Raw genomic sequence first — 14,649 nt, 5'->3', positions numbered from 1 at the left:
TCACATCTCTGGGCTTTTGCCTAAAACATGCTTTTTAAATTTAATCAAAAGATACGGAATGAGCCACTACTATATGCCACACACTGCTGCAGGCACAAAGGATGAGTAAGACAGATGCAGTATCTACCTTCACAGAACCAGGAAATCAGAGGATGACCACTATATACTCCAGAACAAACATGAAAACAGTGCAATGTGAGTGCTTCCCTGGTGGTCTAACGGTTAAGAATCCGCCTGCCAATACAGGGAAACAGGTTTGATCCCTGGTCCAGGAAGATTCCCACATGCCTCAGAGCAACTAAGCCCATGTGCCACAGTTACTGGAGCCCAGCCCATGCCTAGAACCCATGCTCCAAAACAAGAAAAACCCCACACACCACAATGAAGAGTAGCCCCCACTCACCACAACTAGAGAAAGCCCAAAACGAAAACCCAGAACTGCCATAAATAAATAAATCTTAAAAAAAAAAAAAGTGTAATGTGAATTGATGTCCATACAATGTAAAAAGTAACATAGGTCAACGGCACAGAGAGTGACTGCTGGGAGGGAGAGGGCTGGGGATGCCAGTGCAATGGGGTCTGAAGACTGACTATTCGAGCTGAGGCTTCAGTAAGGAGAAGAGGGTCAGCTGCCCACATCTGGCTGGGGAAGAGCAGTTTGGGCAGAGGGGCCAGCAGGTGCAAAGCTGCTGAGACGGGGACAGGGTGGACACTTGTGAGGGGTAAGACAAGGCAGTGTGGTAGATGCTGGTCATGAGACCCCATAGAGACCTGCTGGGGATTTGAGTGGGGCTCTGGGTGAGCTCAGGAGCAGAAGGGCTATAAGTAAGGGGTCCTCCTGAAGATCACTGTGCGAGGAGCAGGGACTGGAAAGGGGCAGGAGAGGCCTCCCTCCCACTGCCACCTGGTGACCTCCTTCCCATCCTTCCAGTGTCAACCCAACAGGCACATCCCCGGTCAGATCATAATAGCAGCTTCCCTTTATCGCATCTAGCTCTGAGGTAATCTCATGTGTGCCTCTGGTCATTTGATTAATGTCTTTCTTCTCCGCTAGACTCTTTGCTCCTTGGGGTCAGGTGCACATCTGCCTCATTCGTCCTCACATATTTGTCATTTGGTGGCACCGGGTCTTGGTTGTAGCATTCAGGATCTCTAGTTGCAGCATGCGAGCTCTTAGTTGTGACATGTGGGATCTAGCTCCCTGACCAGGGTTTGAACTCAGGTCCCCTACATTGGGAGCAGAGTCTTAGCCACTGGACCACCAGGGAAGTCCTTGCCTCTGCTCATCTTAAATTCCCAGCACCATGCAGGGAGCCTGGCGTGCAGTGTGTGCTCAATGGATATGAACACAAGAAGACCCTGGGGCAGATCCCCAGGGCCTCAGCCCATTTTCAACTTCCTCAAGAGATGGCTCCCCACTTCTGCTTCCTCCCTCCCCTATGCTCCGACACTCTTCATCTGCCTCTTCTGTAGAACCCAGCACAACTGCAAATATCTGTGGTGCTGTCACACACACACACACACACATGTGCACACACGCATACCCACTAGACTGAACTCCAGAGGGCAGGGCATGTGTGTAGTCCTTCACTGTATGCCTAGGATCTCCTCAAATCATGTGATGCCATTGTACATGCAAAGAAGTACCTCACCCATTTGAACCTCCACCTACTCAAAGACTTCCCACTTGAGCTTGATAAAAACTCTGTGCCCTGAAATTAGGGTCAAACCCCTCTTCCCTCTCCCAGTTGAGCAGCCTCACCCAAAGACCCACCAGAAGCAGGGGCCCCTGTCCTCCCCTGGACCCACAGTCCCAGAATTGCTCACACAAACAGGGATGAGGCCTATTTGCAAAGATACAATGGCTGTATTTTGCAAACCAAAAATGCAAAATGTATTTTGCATACACAGACTAAGGCTTAAACCTGGGGAGAAAACACTGGAATGTCTGACCTCTGGTCTGGTCCAGAAAGTTGGAAAAATGTGGCCCCTATTTTTAGGGTCAACCACTTCCTCCTATTACAAGACAGTGCCCATGGTCCCTAGTGCTATTAGATCCCACTTAATTAATCAGCATACTCTTGAAATAAATATGATAAAAATAATTTTGTTAAATATATACATATATATTCCAGATGCTCTGCAAAAGTCATATATTAAAGAAATTCCCTTTGGAGAATAAAAAAGTACTATATTTTTGGAGGGCAATTTGCATTAAAAGCCTTAAAATGGACCATGCACCAAGGCCTAGTGATTATATTTCTGAGATATGATTCAAGTTTTAAAGGGCTATGGCAAAATTGAGCTACAAGAATATTTGTCATACAGCTCTGCTTGTAAAAGTATATCATTCATGGAAACATGGAAAGCCAGAACTCATGTCATCAACATACTAGATTTCCATAAAGTTGAACTGTCACAAGTGTGTATACGTTGGTCATGTGTATATTATATTTTCAGCAGTACAGGTCCATTAGTTATGAGGTGCCTTTCTGAGTCAGAGTTATCTGTAAATAGGGTCACTTTCTTATATAATTTTCAGTAGGATTCAATTAATAAAAACTGATTTGATAGAAAAAAAAAAAAAGTATATCATTCAAAAATAACTCAAATGTCCAACAGGGAGCAAGTAATTAAAATAGTTATGGTGCACCCATACAATGAAACATACTGCATCCAAAATACTAATAATCATAGCACTTATTGAGCATTTACTCTGTGCAAAAGATCACCTTAAAAGCTTTACATGCACCATCTCATTTAATTCTCATCAAGCTATAGGTACCCTTGTCATTCCCATCTCACAGATGAGAGAATCAGTACCTAAAAGGGTTAGGTTACAAATCAAGGTCACACAGCTAGAAGCTAGGACTCACGCCCAGGCAGTCTGACTCCAGACACCAAGCTCTTAGCCATTATACTATATGGCCTCAAACAATACCATTAAAAGAGATATTGTAGAAGCAAGACCAGTCACACGGGACAATGCTGATGATGTAATGATAGGTAAAACAAGACAGTTATTATATAGGACATGCAAGCTGATCCCACTGATGCACATGCATGGTAAGCAAAACAGAAGGGTTTGCAAAGATAACGCTGTAGCATCTTGGTGTTGATTGCTGAGTGGATGGAATTATGTGTGTATTTTTTATGTTTTCTTAGGCTTGTGTTTTCTGATTTTTCCATAACATGCTAATTTTGTATTTTTAAAATTTAAAAAAATTAACATAAATGACAAAAATCACTCCCTTGCACTTCTGCTCTGCATAAACCCAAGTGCCCATCTGTTGGCCTTGCTTTAAGTATAGAGATCACTGCTTGCATAGGATTCAGGACATGGCCTGAAGCCCATTCACAGGCTCTGCTGGCTCTTCATGGCTCAGCTTCCCCACCAGGCAGCCAAGGCTCTTTCGGGAGGAAGAGATGGCAGAGACTCTTCCCATCCTACCCCTCAGCAGCCTGCTCCTCCCATCCCCCCAGGATCCTCTCTGGCACTTTCGCCCCCAGGGAGCCACTGAACGGACAGCCCAGAGCTGCAAGAGCTGCCAGAGCCTGGCCGCTTCTGCCCTGGCTCCAGCTCTGGTCTGGAAGCCAAGTCCAAGGACCCTCGGAGTCTGAGACACTCTGTCTTCTGTTGCCGGGTCTTTCAAGGAAATGCTTCACCAAGTGAAGAGCACGCAGGCCTGAACGAAGCCAAATGGCCCAGGGACAGGAGCCTCAGGTCTGCAGCCACACTACCAGGGCCCCTCCTGGCCTCACCTGCTTCCTGGCTATGTGATCTCGGGATGGTCATTTTTCTCTCTGTGTGGGTACTCAATTGCTTCAGTCATGTCCAACTCTTTGTGACCCCATGGACCATAGCCCACCAGGCTCCTCTGTCCATGGGATTCTCCAGGCAAGAATACTGGAGTGGGCTGTCATGCCCTCCTCCAGGGAATCTTTTGGACTCAGGGACTGAAACTTCATATCTTATATCTTCTGAATTGGCAGGTGGGTTCTTTACCACTAGCGCCACCTGGGAGGTCTTTCTCTCTGAGCCTGTTCCAATGATACCCATCAAGTAAAGAAATTAAAATACCAACTTGGAAAGAAACTTGTAAAAAAAATGGAATTTTATGTGTATATATATGTATATATATATATATACACACACACACAGACACACATCAACACGACTGAAGTGACTTACAGCACAGCACATACACACGCATATACACATATATATACACACACATATATACTATATATAAGTATACATAATATATCATAGATATACATAAAATAATGATGCCAATAGGTAACATTTCCTGGGCACTAACTACTGGTCAGGTACTCAAACACTTTCCAGCTCTGATCTTACAGAATTCTCACAGCTGCACTGTGACTCCTCCCACCCTATAGCCGATTAGAGTGGCTTAGAGTGGTTACGTCACCACCGGTAAGTCATGGAGCTGGAATTGCTGTCATCATGCCTGGGTCCACACCACACCATACATCCTGGCACAATGTCCACAGCATGGACTTCATCCAGATGGCTATCACTGTCATGTCTCCCAGGCCAGCCACCACCTAAGTTTTGAGAATGATGTGGCAGTGGAACCTGTGATGGCCTGTGGAACCACATACTTTTAGAAGCCTTCCTTTCAGAGTAACCAAGCATCTCACACATGTTCTTTGAGCCAGCTCCAGGATCACAGGACATGGCTGCACTGCTGTACATCCTTCCCGCGACCACTCTCCAAACCTGGCCTGTGCTCTGGCCACGAGGGCTGCTGGCCCAATAGAGACAGCTCATGCCCTAGAGTCAGGCCTGCTGGCACTCACACCTGGCACGTGCCCCAAATCCCTTTCAGGTCTCCTCGGAAAATCTGGGCCTCGGGCCTGGGTCTCCCCGCTCGGCTCACGACAGCAGGCCAAAGGGAACCATGCGAATCAGAAAAGCCCGTGCCTTTAAGCAGCCTCTCTCCACCGTCAAGTGGCGCCAGGCACTGGCTCTGTGTGCCTGCCAGACCCTGGGTGTGCAAGTGTGTGAAGGAGAGAGTGTGTGACAGCGAGAAGGTAGCGGACGTGAGCTTTGGAGGAGCGAGTGCGCGCGTGGCTCCGAGTGTGCGCTGCTGCGATCGCGGTCCGGGGCGGGCGGCGGGCGGGGAAGGTCTCCTCCCCCCGCCGCGTTGAGAAATCTCAGTGAGTCACCGAGTGGTTCTGCATATTAATGAGCTCGCTCGCAGCGAGGGCAGGAGCGGATTTAAAAGAGGCCTGGGCGGGCGGAGGGAGGCTGTGGAGAGAGCCCAGAGCCGAGCGCACAGCGCAGCGCTCTGCCACAGCCCCGAAGCTCCCACCGACGGGCGCAGCGGGAGTGAGCGGAGCCGGGAGGCGCGCTCCGGGCAGAAAGAGCCAAGCAAGGCGTACGGACGCGCGGGCGCCCTCCCCGAAAACCTGCTCGCGCCGCGCCTCTCGGCCAGCATGAGGCTCCTGACCGCCGCGCTGCTCCTGCTGCTCCTGGCGCTGTGCGCCGCGCGCGTGGACGGTGAGTGCCTGGGAGGTCCCTGGGCGCCGGCCCGGCCCGTCCTGGGGAACCCTCAGCGCCAACCGCTAAGCGTCCCGGGATCCCCGGAGGCTCTGGGCGGGCATCTAGGGTGGTCAGTGAGTTGCGACGGAGACCCCGCGCGCAAGTGAGCGATTCTCCGCGCGCTCTCTCTCTTTCAGGGTCCAAATGCAAGTGCTCCCGAAAGGGACCCAAGATCCGCTACAGCGACGTGAAGAAGCTGGAAATGAAGCCAAAGTACCCGCACTGCGAGGAGAAGATGGTTATGTGAGTTCTCGCTCTTCGCCGTGAGCCTGTGCGCGCTGCTCTTAAACCCGGTGCTGGGGCACAACTTGGGGCTGGGTCAGCCTAACAAACCTTTCTCTCAGCCTTTGTCAAGGCCTTGGCGAGCCTTTGCAATTGCCCAGCGAGTCCTTAGGACGCTGGCATGGCAGTCTGGAAGAGTTTGAAAAAAAGGGTCACAGTACTGTGCTCCGGAAACAGCCTCTTCCCCGAGTTCACCCTTGCTAGGTTTCCGACGGATAACCTAGGTGTGGCACAGCCTACCTTTCTAGGGCAATCCCAGGTTAAATGGTTTCCCTGTGCCAACTTAGAACAACCAGATTGAAGTCACTCAAAATACACCCAGAACTATTAAACTTGAGCCCAAACTGTGAGGCGTGCTGCCTTCCTGTTACTGGGGAGAAGATTAAAACAAACATTGTCTGAAGTCCTAGGAACCTCCTTTCAGGGCTTTTTTCTGGATGGGGGACTATGGCCATCTGGTTTTTGGCTTCCAGCGATTCCTCAGTCTTCCGACACCAGCTGGACTTCTGCGGGTTCCTGTGGAAAGGGCTCTGCTGGGGTTAACATGCCATGAGGCTGGAGCGCTGCTTGGTGGGGATGCAGAGAATATTTTAAAAAGTGGGGCAGAGCAAGAGAACACTGAGTTTCCTTGCTTCTCTGCCTTCCCAATTAACCACTTGAGGCCAGCACCACTGTTTCCCCATCAATACGCTCTTGGCCAGGAAGGGAACCCTTGGCAAACCTGCTACCAAATATCTGCCACGGACCATTGGCCCCTCTTCCCCTCCCCCAGAAACAGGACACACTTTATTCTCAATCTGGGCAAGTGCCTTCCATTCACTGGCCCTGCTGGCCCAAAGGCCTCCGAGCAGTGTCTGCAGGGCAGCTCCCACCCCACTACCCCCTCCCACTGCCACCTGGGGGCTACACAGTGGGGCTGAAGTTAGGGGAGTTCAGAAAATACTGGGCCTGAGCTGAATACCTCTGCCTTCTTTCCTGGGTACCTAAAGTGACTCCTGTCCTCGCCCCTTACCTTGCAGACCAAGGTCCAGAAAAACTGCCAGAAAAGGGTGGGGGGCCGGAGGTCACACAGTTGAGGGAAGAGCTACAAGCCCCTTGGGGTTTTCAGCTCTCTCAGGCTGAAAATGACAGGGACATGGCAAGTTAACTCTGCATTCCTCACAGTGCTGAAGGATGCCACACACACCAAGCTGAGCTACTGAGTCCTCACAGGAGAAATGGAATAGGATACAAGGTGTAGTGATATCTCCAAAGGACAGAACCTGCCATCAACAGGCTTGCTCTTTTTCATGGCTACACTTTTCAGAATAGAAAGGAAACTGACAGTCAGGCAAGTGTGTGAGAAGACTTTATGTAGCCTTGTGAAAAGTTGCAGGGGTCTCAGGAGACCCTTGCACACAGTGACCCTCTTCTAAACCTCCACCTCACACCCAGGACCCAAGCCCGGTCCCTGAAGAGCTGGAGGTCTTCTCTCCTCTTAAGCTCCTAGGGCTCCTCAGACTGCACAAGGGACCAGCGTTTTTGGCCAAAACAGGTTTTTAGCCCCAAAGCTGAACTAAAGGAAGTTTTCCAGCTCACCCTGTGTCATCTAGACATCTCTGATGAGGCTCAGGGTGCAGCCTGCTTTGCAAGAGTGGGAGTCCTTGCACTTAGAAGGATCCAGGAGAGTCAAGATTCTAGAAAGGGCAATCTGTTTCACGTACCTCCTGAGCTCTTGCTGAAACCCTCAATATCCCAGAACGGCTAAGCACAGGGACACAGGACCCAGAATTTCTGCATAATTGCTGGGGGCAGAAATCCTCATGTCTTCACCCCACAATTAAGTTTCCCAAGTCAGTGTTATGACTGAGCATTTGAGCTCCGTGGGGTCCTCCCCTGCTGCCCCGATCTTCAGGATTTGGAATCCTCAGCCTGCACACTGACCTAACTGAGGAGGAGGAGTTTATCTGGCTTGGCCACAGCCTTTTATTCCAAGTGCAAAAGCAGCATTGTAGGCAGAGAGCAACACACAGGCTAAATTCCTGTGGAGTGACCAGGTACTATGGGGGAGGGAACTGGACTCCACTCCACAGCAGTGCCCCATGCTTGAGATCTGGCACTAGGGACCCAGGCAGTCCCAGGTCTCATAGAGAGGGCTGGCGACAGCAGAACCCAGTCACCTGGCATTAGCACAAGGCCTGTCCCTGCCCTGGGAGGCTGAGGCCATGGTGAGGGCCCTGGAAACTTCAGAGCACAGGGAAGGGAAGAGAACAGGCTGCCCAGAAATACTCTGTCCCCACTGAAGTATCATGATTTGATTACCTCTCCCGGTCAACTGGCAGACCCAGAGTTCATGGCAACCCTGCTCCTTTCTAGAACCTGGCCCAGGCACCCTGACACTTCAGTAAGGAACCCATGGAGTGCTAGCAGACCTCACTCCCTCCCTTCCCACCCCTCCCACCCCAACCTCCAACCATCTCTCTCTGCCCCCTCAGCCTGCACCCCAGCACCCAGTCCACCACCATACCTCCCTCCTGCGTGCAACCTCCCGGGGAGTGACATCCTCACCTCTTACCTTCCCCTCTTCCATGTTCACTAGCTGGTCCCTCATTCTTGAACACCATCCTTCCTCCCCTACCCGAACTCCTGCCACCTTGGCCCAGTCCTGGCTGAGAAGGACACGGCAGTTCTGGGCAGCAGCCTCTCCTGCCCTCCCCCGCTCCCAGGCTGGACCTCACACCTTAAGGCTTTTCCTTGGCCATCCTGTCTTCCATGACAATTGCTAATAACAGTTACTGTTCATTGTGCTAGGCAATTTACATAGATTATATCTTTACTCATCTCAATAACCCTAAGAGGTAGGTCCTATCATTATACCCATCTTATGGATGAGCAAACTGGGTTCAAAGAGGCTCCCACAGACAGATCTGGGATGCAAACCCAGGCTCTACACTCTGTACAAAGCCACCTGCTTCTCTACCACGTGGCTAGATCTCCACTGGTGTTGGGACACTGGTGGATAGAGGCCTGAAGGGCGGTCTTATATTCCTGCCCAAGGGTGAGATAACTGGGACTTCACACTCAGGAATCAGAATGGGCTTCAAGGCCAACAAGACTCAGCTTCAAGGTCAACAAATGCCCAGCCCCAGAACAATCTAGAGAGGATACAGGGAACTAGGGTTTAGAAGATCAGACAGAGACCACCGCACACTCAAGCCCAGCCATGGAGTGCCCCAAATCCAAGGAATGAGGTCTTGGCATGTGTACCATGCTGGCGTTAGCTCTTTCACCTCTCCATCCCAGGTTCGGAGGAGCTGAAAGGGTCCCCTGACATTTGTTCCCTAAGGGAGGCATGAGTGCTGTGGTGGGTGGGGAGGGACTCTCCCAGACTCTGGGGGCTCCAGGAGAAAAAGTGAGAGCCCATCACTCTGTACATGGTTAGACCTGAATGTGGAGTCAGAGATTAAGGGGACAACCAGAAACTTTTATGAAAGAACCAGGGAGTTTGCATGTGGGTAGGGTTCTTTGAAAGGAGGGAGGAGGCCACAGTCTCTCAGTGCCCTGATTGGGAGCCACACGGAGGGGCTGTCATTCAGGCTTCTCCATCCTCTACCCCACCTTCCTCCATTTCAGCATCACCACCAAGAGCATGTCCAGGTACCGGGGTCAGGAGCACTGCCTGCACCCCAAGCTGCAGAGCACCAAGCGGTTCATCAAATGGTACAACGCCTGGAATGAGAAGCGCAGGTATGGCCCACCGCCCCTCACCTTCCTTCTCACCATCCTACCAAATCCAGATCCTCAACTCCCTCTAGGTTATCTAGCCCTTCTAAGGCATGAACACCCACCACAGTTGTCACAGTAGGCAGATACCCAGATGCTGCTTACATACTCCCAGGGACAAGGAACTCACCACTTAGTGCTACATTTACTGCTCTCTTGGACAGCTGTAAGCATCGAAAATTGATCCTTTAGTGAACTAAAGTTTGTCTCATTCTATTGTGATATGTGATAGTCTTAATTCCTCTCTTTATTTAAGTAACTTAAGTTTTCTGACCCCTAGTTTCCCCCTGTCAGATGGCTGGATGAGCACCTGGCATGGATCTCTCAGTGATTTGTGTGGTTTGGTGAAACACAATTGCTTACGGTTCATTAACTCTAAAACTGGCTACAACCACAAGATGATGAGGATAACTCCTTGCCAACCACACCGTCTTCCCTCAAGGTGCCCCACATGCTCCCCTGCTGCCCAGAAACCTGATAAAACTCTTCTGCTGCAGGTGCAGGGAGGGACCTTGGGCTTGACCCTTTAAAATCAGAGCCACTCTTACCCTAGGGGGCAGCAACAGCCAGATGACCAGAGCCCTGAAACAGATGTCTGTCCTCTCCGGGCTGTTTCCCCATTTTCAGAAAAGAGCTTTCATAGTCAGATCTTCCAGGCTCTGATCTCCTAGGGTCCCTTTGAGGCCAGACAACTTCCTGGCTCCCCTGTGCTTCCTAAAGGTGAGCCTGTCCTGGAGCTGACCTGCCTCTCACACACTCAGAGCCTGTTTACACTGTGTTCGCAGAGCATGATTAGGGAAGCGTGCACACACATGTACACATGTGCATGCACACACACAAACACGTGCACACACACACACAGAGGTGAGCTCCTCAGGAGCTGGTGCCTGCACCTCATCCCACAGCGGGGCTCAGTGGGGGTGGGGAGTGACTCGCCTGGGAACACAAGTTAGGAAGCTAGGTCTCCTGGTGTCACCTTCCCCTCCTACAGCGGTGCCAGCCCCGCCCTCCTGCCCCACTTCCACCTACCAGCAGGCCCTTCCAGCCTAAGCTCTGCCCATGACCTCTCCCATATCTGACGCTTCGGCCCATCCCCAGTACCTGGGCCTTTTGTGCTGCTCCAAAATTGCCTCATCTGCAATTGCTTGAAATAGAAAGTGATGAGAGAGAGAGGTTATTTTCTATAAAGTCTGATGAGAATGAAGCCCTCTTTCTGGTCAGGGCAGGCAGCTCACATGACACACACAGGACATGTCCTGTCCAGTCACCCTCCGGGCCCTGCGTCATCGAAAGTGGAACGAGGCTACTGCAGGGCCAGTTCACAGAAGCGCTGGCAAGTCTTCGTCACGTTGCTGGGAGATTCAGGCTTTTGTGCACTTTGTCCCCTACCCCTCCACCTAGGGCCACAGCTTTGAGGGAAAGGGGGCAGGTCTGGCCCATGCAGCCCTGCTCTTTTTGTTCCTGCAGATTCCATGGGTGAGAGCATAAGGGCACCTCTGCTCCCAGGCCTCCCATCACTTCCTTACAAAATGAGTTCATCCCTCCTTCCTAGCTCCCCAGGGGGCACTAATGGTAAAGAACCTGCCCACCAATGCAGGAGACACAAGAGACGTGGGTACAATCCCTGGGTCAGGAAGATCCCCTGGAAGAGGGCATGGAAACCCACTCCAGTAGTCTTGCCTGGAGAATCCCATGGACAAAGGCGTCTGGTGGGCTACAATCCATGGGGTCACAAAGAGTCAGACATGACTGAAGCAACTTAGCACCACGTGCCCTCGTTATTAGAATGTCGAGGTGTCCTGGAAAGGGATGTGGGCATTTCGTTGTCCTCCTCGTCTCCCCTTCCTCTATCTATAAAGGTTGAAAATGTCTCCGTGGAGACAAAGGAACTATCTCTTTTTTTCTTGGCCACACTGCACTGCATGTGGAATCTTAGTCCCCCCGTCAGGAATCATACCTGCATCCCTTGCATTGGAAGTACAGAATCTTAACCACTGGACTGCCAGGGAAGTCCCAATAAAGGAACTATCTTGAAGTCATCTTTGCAGAGAGAGAGAGAATGCTGAACCTCGAAGAGAGGCAGGGGAAGGAAGCAGCCAAGCCAGGCTATGGGCAAGACTAGAGAGCTCCCAGAAGCTCAGAGCCCAGAGCCTTCACTGCCACCAGAAGCAGAAGCATCAGGCTTTTGATTTCAGTGCATAATTACTCAGAAATCAGAACCAAGGGAGAGGGAGCATGGACTCTCTGAATGTGCCATGTGGCCCCAAGGCAGGCAGCCATGAGGCAGGAGGGAAGGAATTTAAGGACCTAAACAGAGCCGGCTGGGGAGGTGAGGGGGAAAGGCAGCTTGGGAGTGCTTGCAGGCCTGATAACTGCTAGAGGAAGTGACCTGGTGCCCCGGGCCTCGGTGACAGCTGCAGCCCCACCAACCATCCTTGGGCCTGGGGATTTTCTTTTCTTTTTTTTTTTTTTCTGGAGGACACGTATTATTGGACAAAGCACAAAGATACAAGCCTAAATGGAGGGAGGGGGTGCCTCTATCCCCTCCCCTCTGCATCCACACTGGAGACAGATGTCATTCCCACCACTGATATGCAGTGTGCGTCGGGCTGACTTTTAAGTCTCCTGCACCTGGTCTCCTCATACACCAGGATGGTTTGCTTCCTAGAGCTTTGAGGATAAAAAGAAACTGCAGAGGTGGAGGCTGTTTAGAAAGGTCAAAGCTGGGTTTGGGGGAGCTTTCACGGCCGTGTGAGGGCCTCCTCTGTGATGCCCCTGCTTCTCCCCGGCTCCTGCGGTCCTGGGAGAGGCACTCCGCAGGCCAGGTGCAGAGCAGCTCAGACACCAGCCTGTGTGTTACCTGCCTCATGTCCTGAGCCACTGACATGGGTGTTTTCTCTTCCCAGGGTCTACGAAGAATAGGGTGAAAAATCCCTGATGGGAAAACTTCACACCAGTTGGGAACAAGCAAAGGACTTTGCAGATTCAAAAAACAAACCCTTTCTTTCTCACAGGCATAAGACACAAATTAAATATTGTTACAAAGCACTTTTTACCGAGGGTCAGTTTTTACATTTTATAGCTGTGTGCAAAAGGCTTCCAGATGTGAGATCCTTCTTTCGTGCTCCAGATTTCATCACAAGCCGCCTTTTACTGAAAAGTGGGGAAACTCATGCCTTTCCTTTGTATTAAAAAAAAAAAATCCTTTTTTTTTTTGTATTTGTCCAGACATCACTGTACATCTGAGCTTTATAAGCGCCTGGGAGGAACAGGGAACTTGGTTGAGACATTTCATAACAGCATCGCTCCCTTCCTAGTGCAGGAAGCTTCCGCTCAGAAGTCCTGGCGCCTCGGCACAGCGGCCACGAGCTCTCCTGGGCTCACGGCTGGTCACAGCCTTGGGGGGACTCGGCAGCGGCCCCAGTCACAGGGCAAGCCAGAGCGGATTTCTCTGCATCTGCTCTTTGACAAACTCGAGTTTGGCTGTCAGAGAAATATGCTTCATCCCTGTGGTTAATTTTTACACATCCTTGGAAACATTTCCAAGATCCTCGGATGGTGAAGCAGATAGATGGTCCTTAAGGAAGGGGTTGGGTCTTCTCTCCAACATGAGCATTTGTGAAAAATTCACCACTTCAATCTTTAATGTTTTGAAAGCCCCTGAAAATCTTAGGGGAAAATCAGTGAAAATCTTAGAAGAAAACTTAAATTTATACAAATACACACACAATATACAACTACAGACACACATGCTGTTGACGAGTCAGAGCCTTCAAAGCCTGTTTCTTTCCCTCTCGACAATGGAACATGCAATACTAAAGCAATCTCTCTGTGATTCCCCATGTAACCCTTCAGTGTTAAACAGTGCAGTCTTCTTCGGGTGCAGTCCTCTTTGAGATGACCACAGGCCCTTCCCTTTGTAAATATACTCTTAGGAAGGCCAGCCCTACATGGGCCCCTTCAGTATACGCCGCATTGCTCTATGGTGTCATATGCTATATAAATGTCAGGAACCATTAGCATTGCATGCAGGTTTGATATTCTTTCTAAGACAAAAAGAAAAGTAATAAAATATATTTGAAATGTACCAAAATTCTAGAGTACTGACTTTTTTTTCTATTTAATTAAGGCAGGATGACAATCAAATGTTTACTACATCCTGAATAAACAGGGACAAAGGTACTGGGAAGGAAACTGGTATTTCCCAGATACCAGTCAGCACTGTCACCACTGTGGAATGTCCTGAAGACAGAAAGCCAGGTCTCAAGGCTGTTGATTCTTCCCTGCCTGACTCCCACACCTGGGCCAGGTTCATCAGAACAGAACCGTAGGGTCAATTTAATGTTCCCACTTAGGGGAGGGAACAGAAAGGGGACCAGTTAGGAGCCCAGGGCCCCAGGATTCTAGTGGGACTCAGGCAAAGGCAAGAAGTGCCCACCTGGAGGCCCCAGGGCTCCAGGACCAGGCTGTGTGGGCGCCACAGCCAGCGCGATGTTGGGGGTCCCTTTCTGCTCCGGCAGGATGGAGACGATGTGTGCACACACCTCATGGCGCTTCTGGAAACTGAAGGCGGCAATCCACGGGAAGCGCTCAGGATGCCAGGGCATGGTGAACACTCACTCAGTAAATGTGAGCTCCTTTAACATCCACAAAACCAAGCCACTTTGTGTTCTGCACAAACTGTCCATGGCCCCGCACCTCATGTATCCCGGTCAGCCAGGCCCTGAAACAGGCCCCTCTGTGCCCACCTGGACCCCCACTCTCCACAGGACTGCCCAAGGGAACATGCCTGGCTCTGCAGTTTCTGTCCGCCTCACCAGGAGCCAGGCACCTATGTCTCTCCGCCTCTGAGGATGGCTTCCCGGCTCTGCCAGCACTTAACAAGGACGCACAGCAAGGACCCTGCCTGAGCACCTCCTCAGCAGGGTGCTACTGCCTCCTTTCTGTCATCTCCTGGCACTACCAAGTCCCACCAAGTGTGAGCCGGACAAAACTAAGGCCCAGAGAAGTTACAGAAGCTGCCCAGGGTCAGC

The 14,649-nt window shown here is 50.9% G+C and overlaps 1 protein-coding gene across 1 annotated transcript; it reads left to right on the top strand.

Moving 5' to 3' along the window:
• Positions 1 to 5,244: 5,244 nt before the first annotated feature.
• CXCL14 (C-X-C motif chemokine ligand 14) lies at positions 5,245 to 13,709 on the top strand. The gene is made up of 4 exons (XM_043912829.1): positions 5,245 to 5,530; positions 5,710 to 5,815; positions 9,467 to 9,580; positions 12,523 to 13,709. Exons 1-4 carry the CDS (start codon positions 5,467 to 5,469, stop codon positions 12,536 to 12,538), a joined length of 300 nt encoding a protein of 99 aa, XP_043768764.1. The 5' UTR covers positions 5,245 to 5,466; the 3' UTR covers positions 12,539 to 13,709.
• The last annotated feature ends 940 nt before the right edge of the window (positions 13,710 to 14,649 follow it).

The sequence above is a fragment of the Cervus elaphus genome, chromosome 9 (assembly GCF_910594005.1).
Source record: "Cervus elaphus chromosome 9, mCerEla1.1, whole genome shotgun sequence".
NCBI lineage: Eukaryota > Metazoa > Chordata > Mammalia > Artiodactyla > Cervidae > Cervus > Cervus elaphus.
The sequence above is the reverse complement of the archived record's forward strand: the minus strand, read 5'-3'. Positions and strand labels throughout refer to the sequence as shown.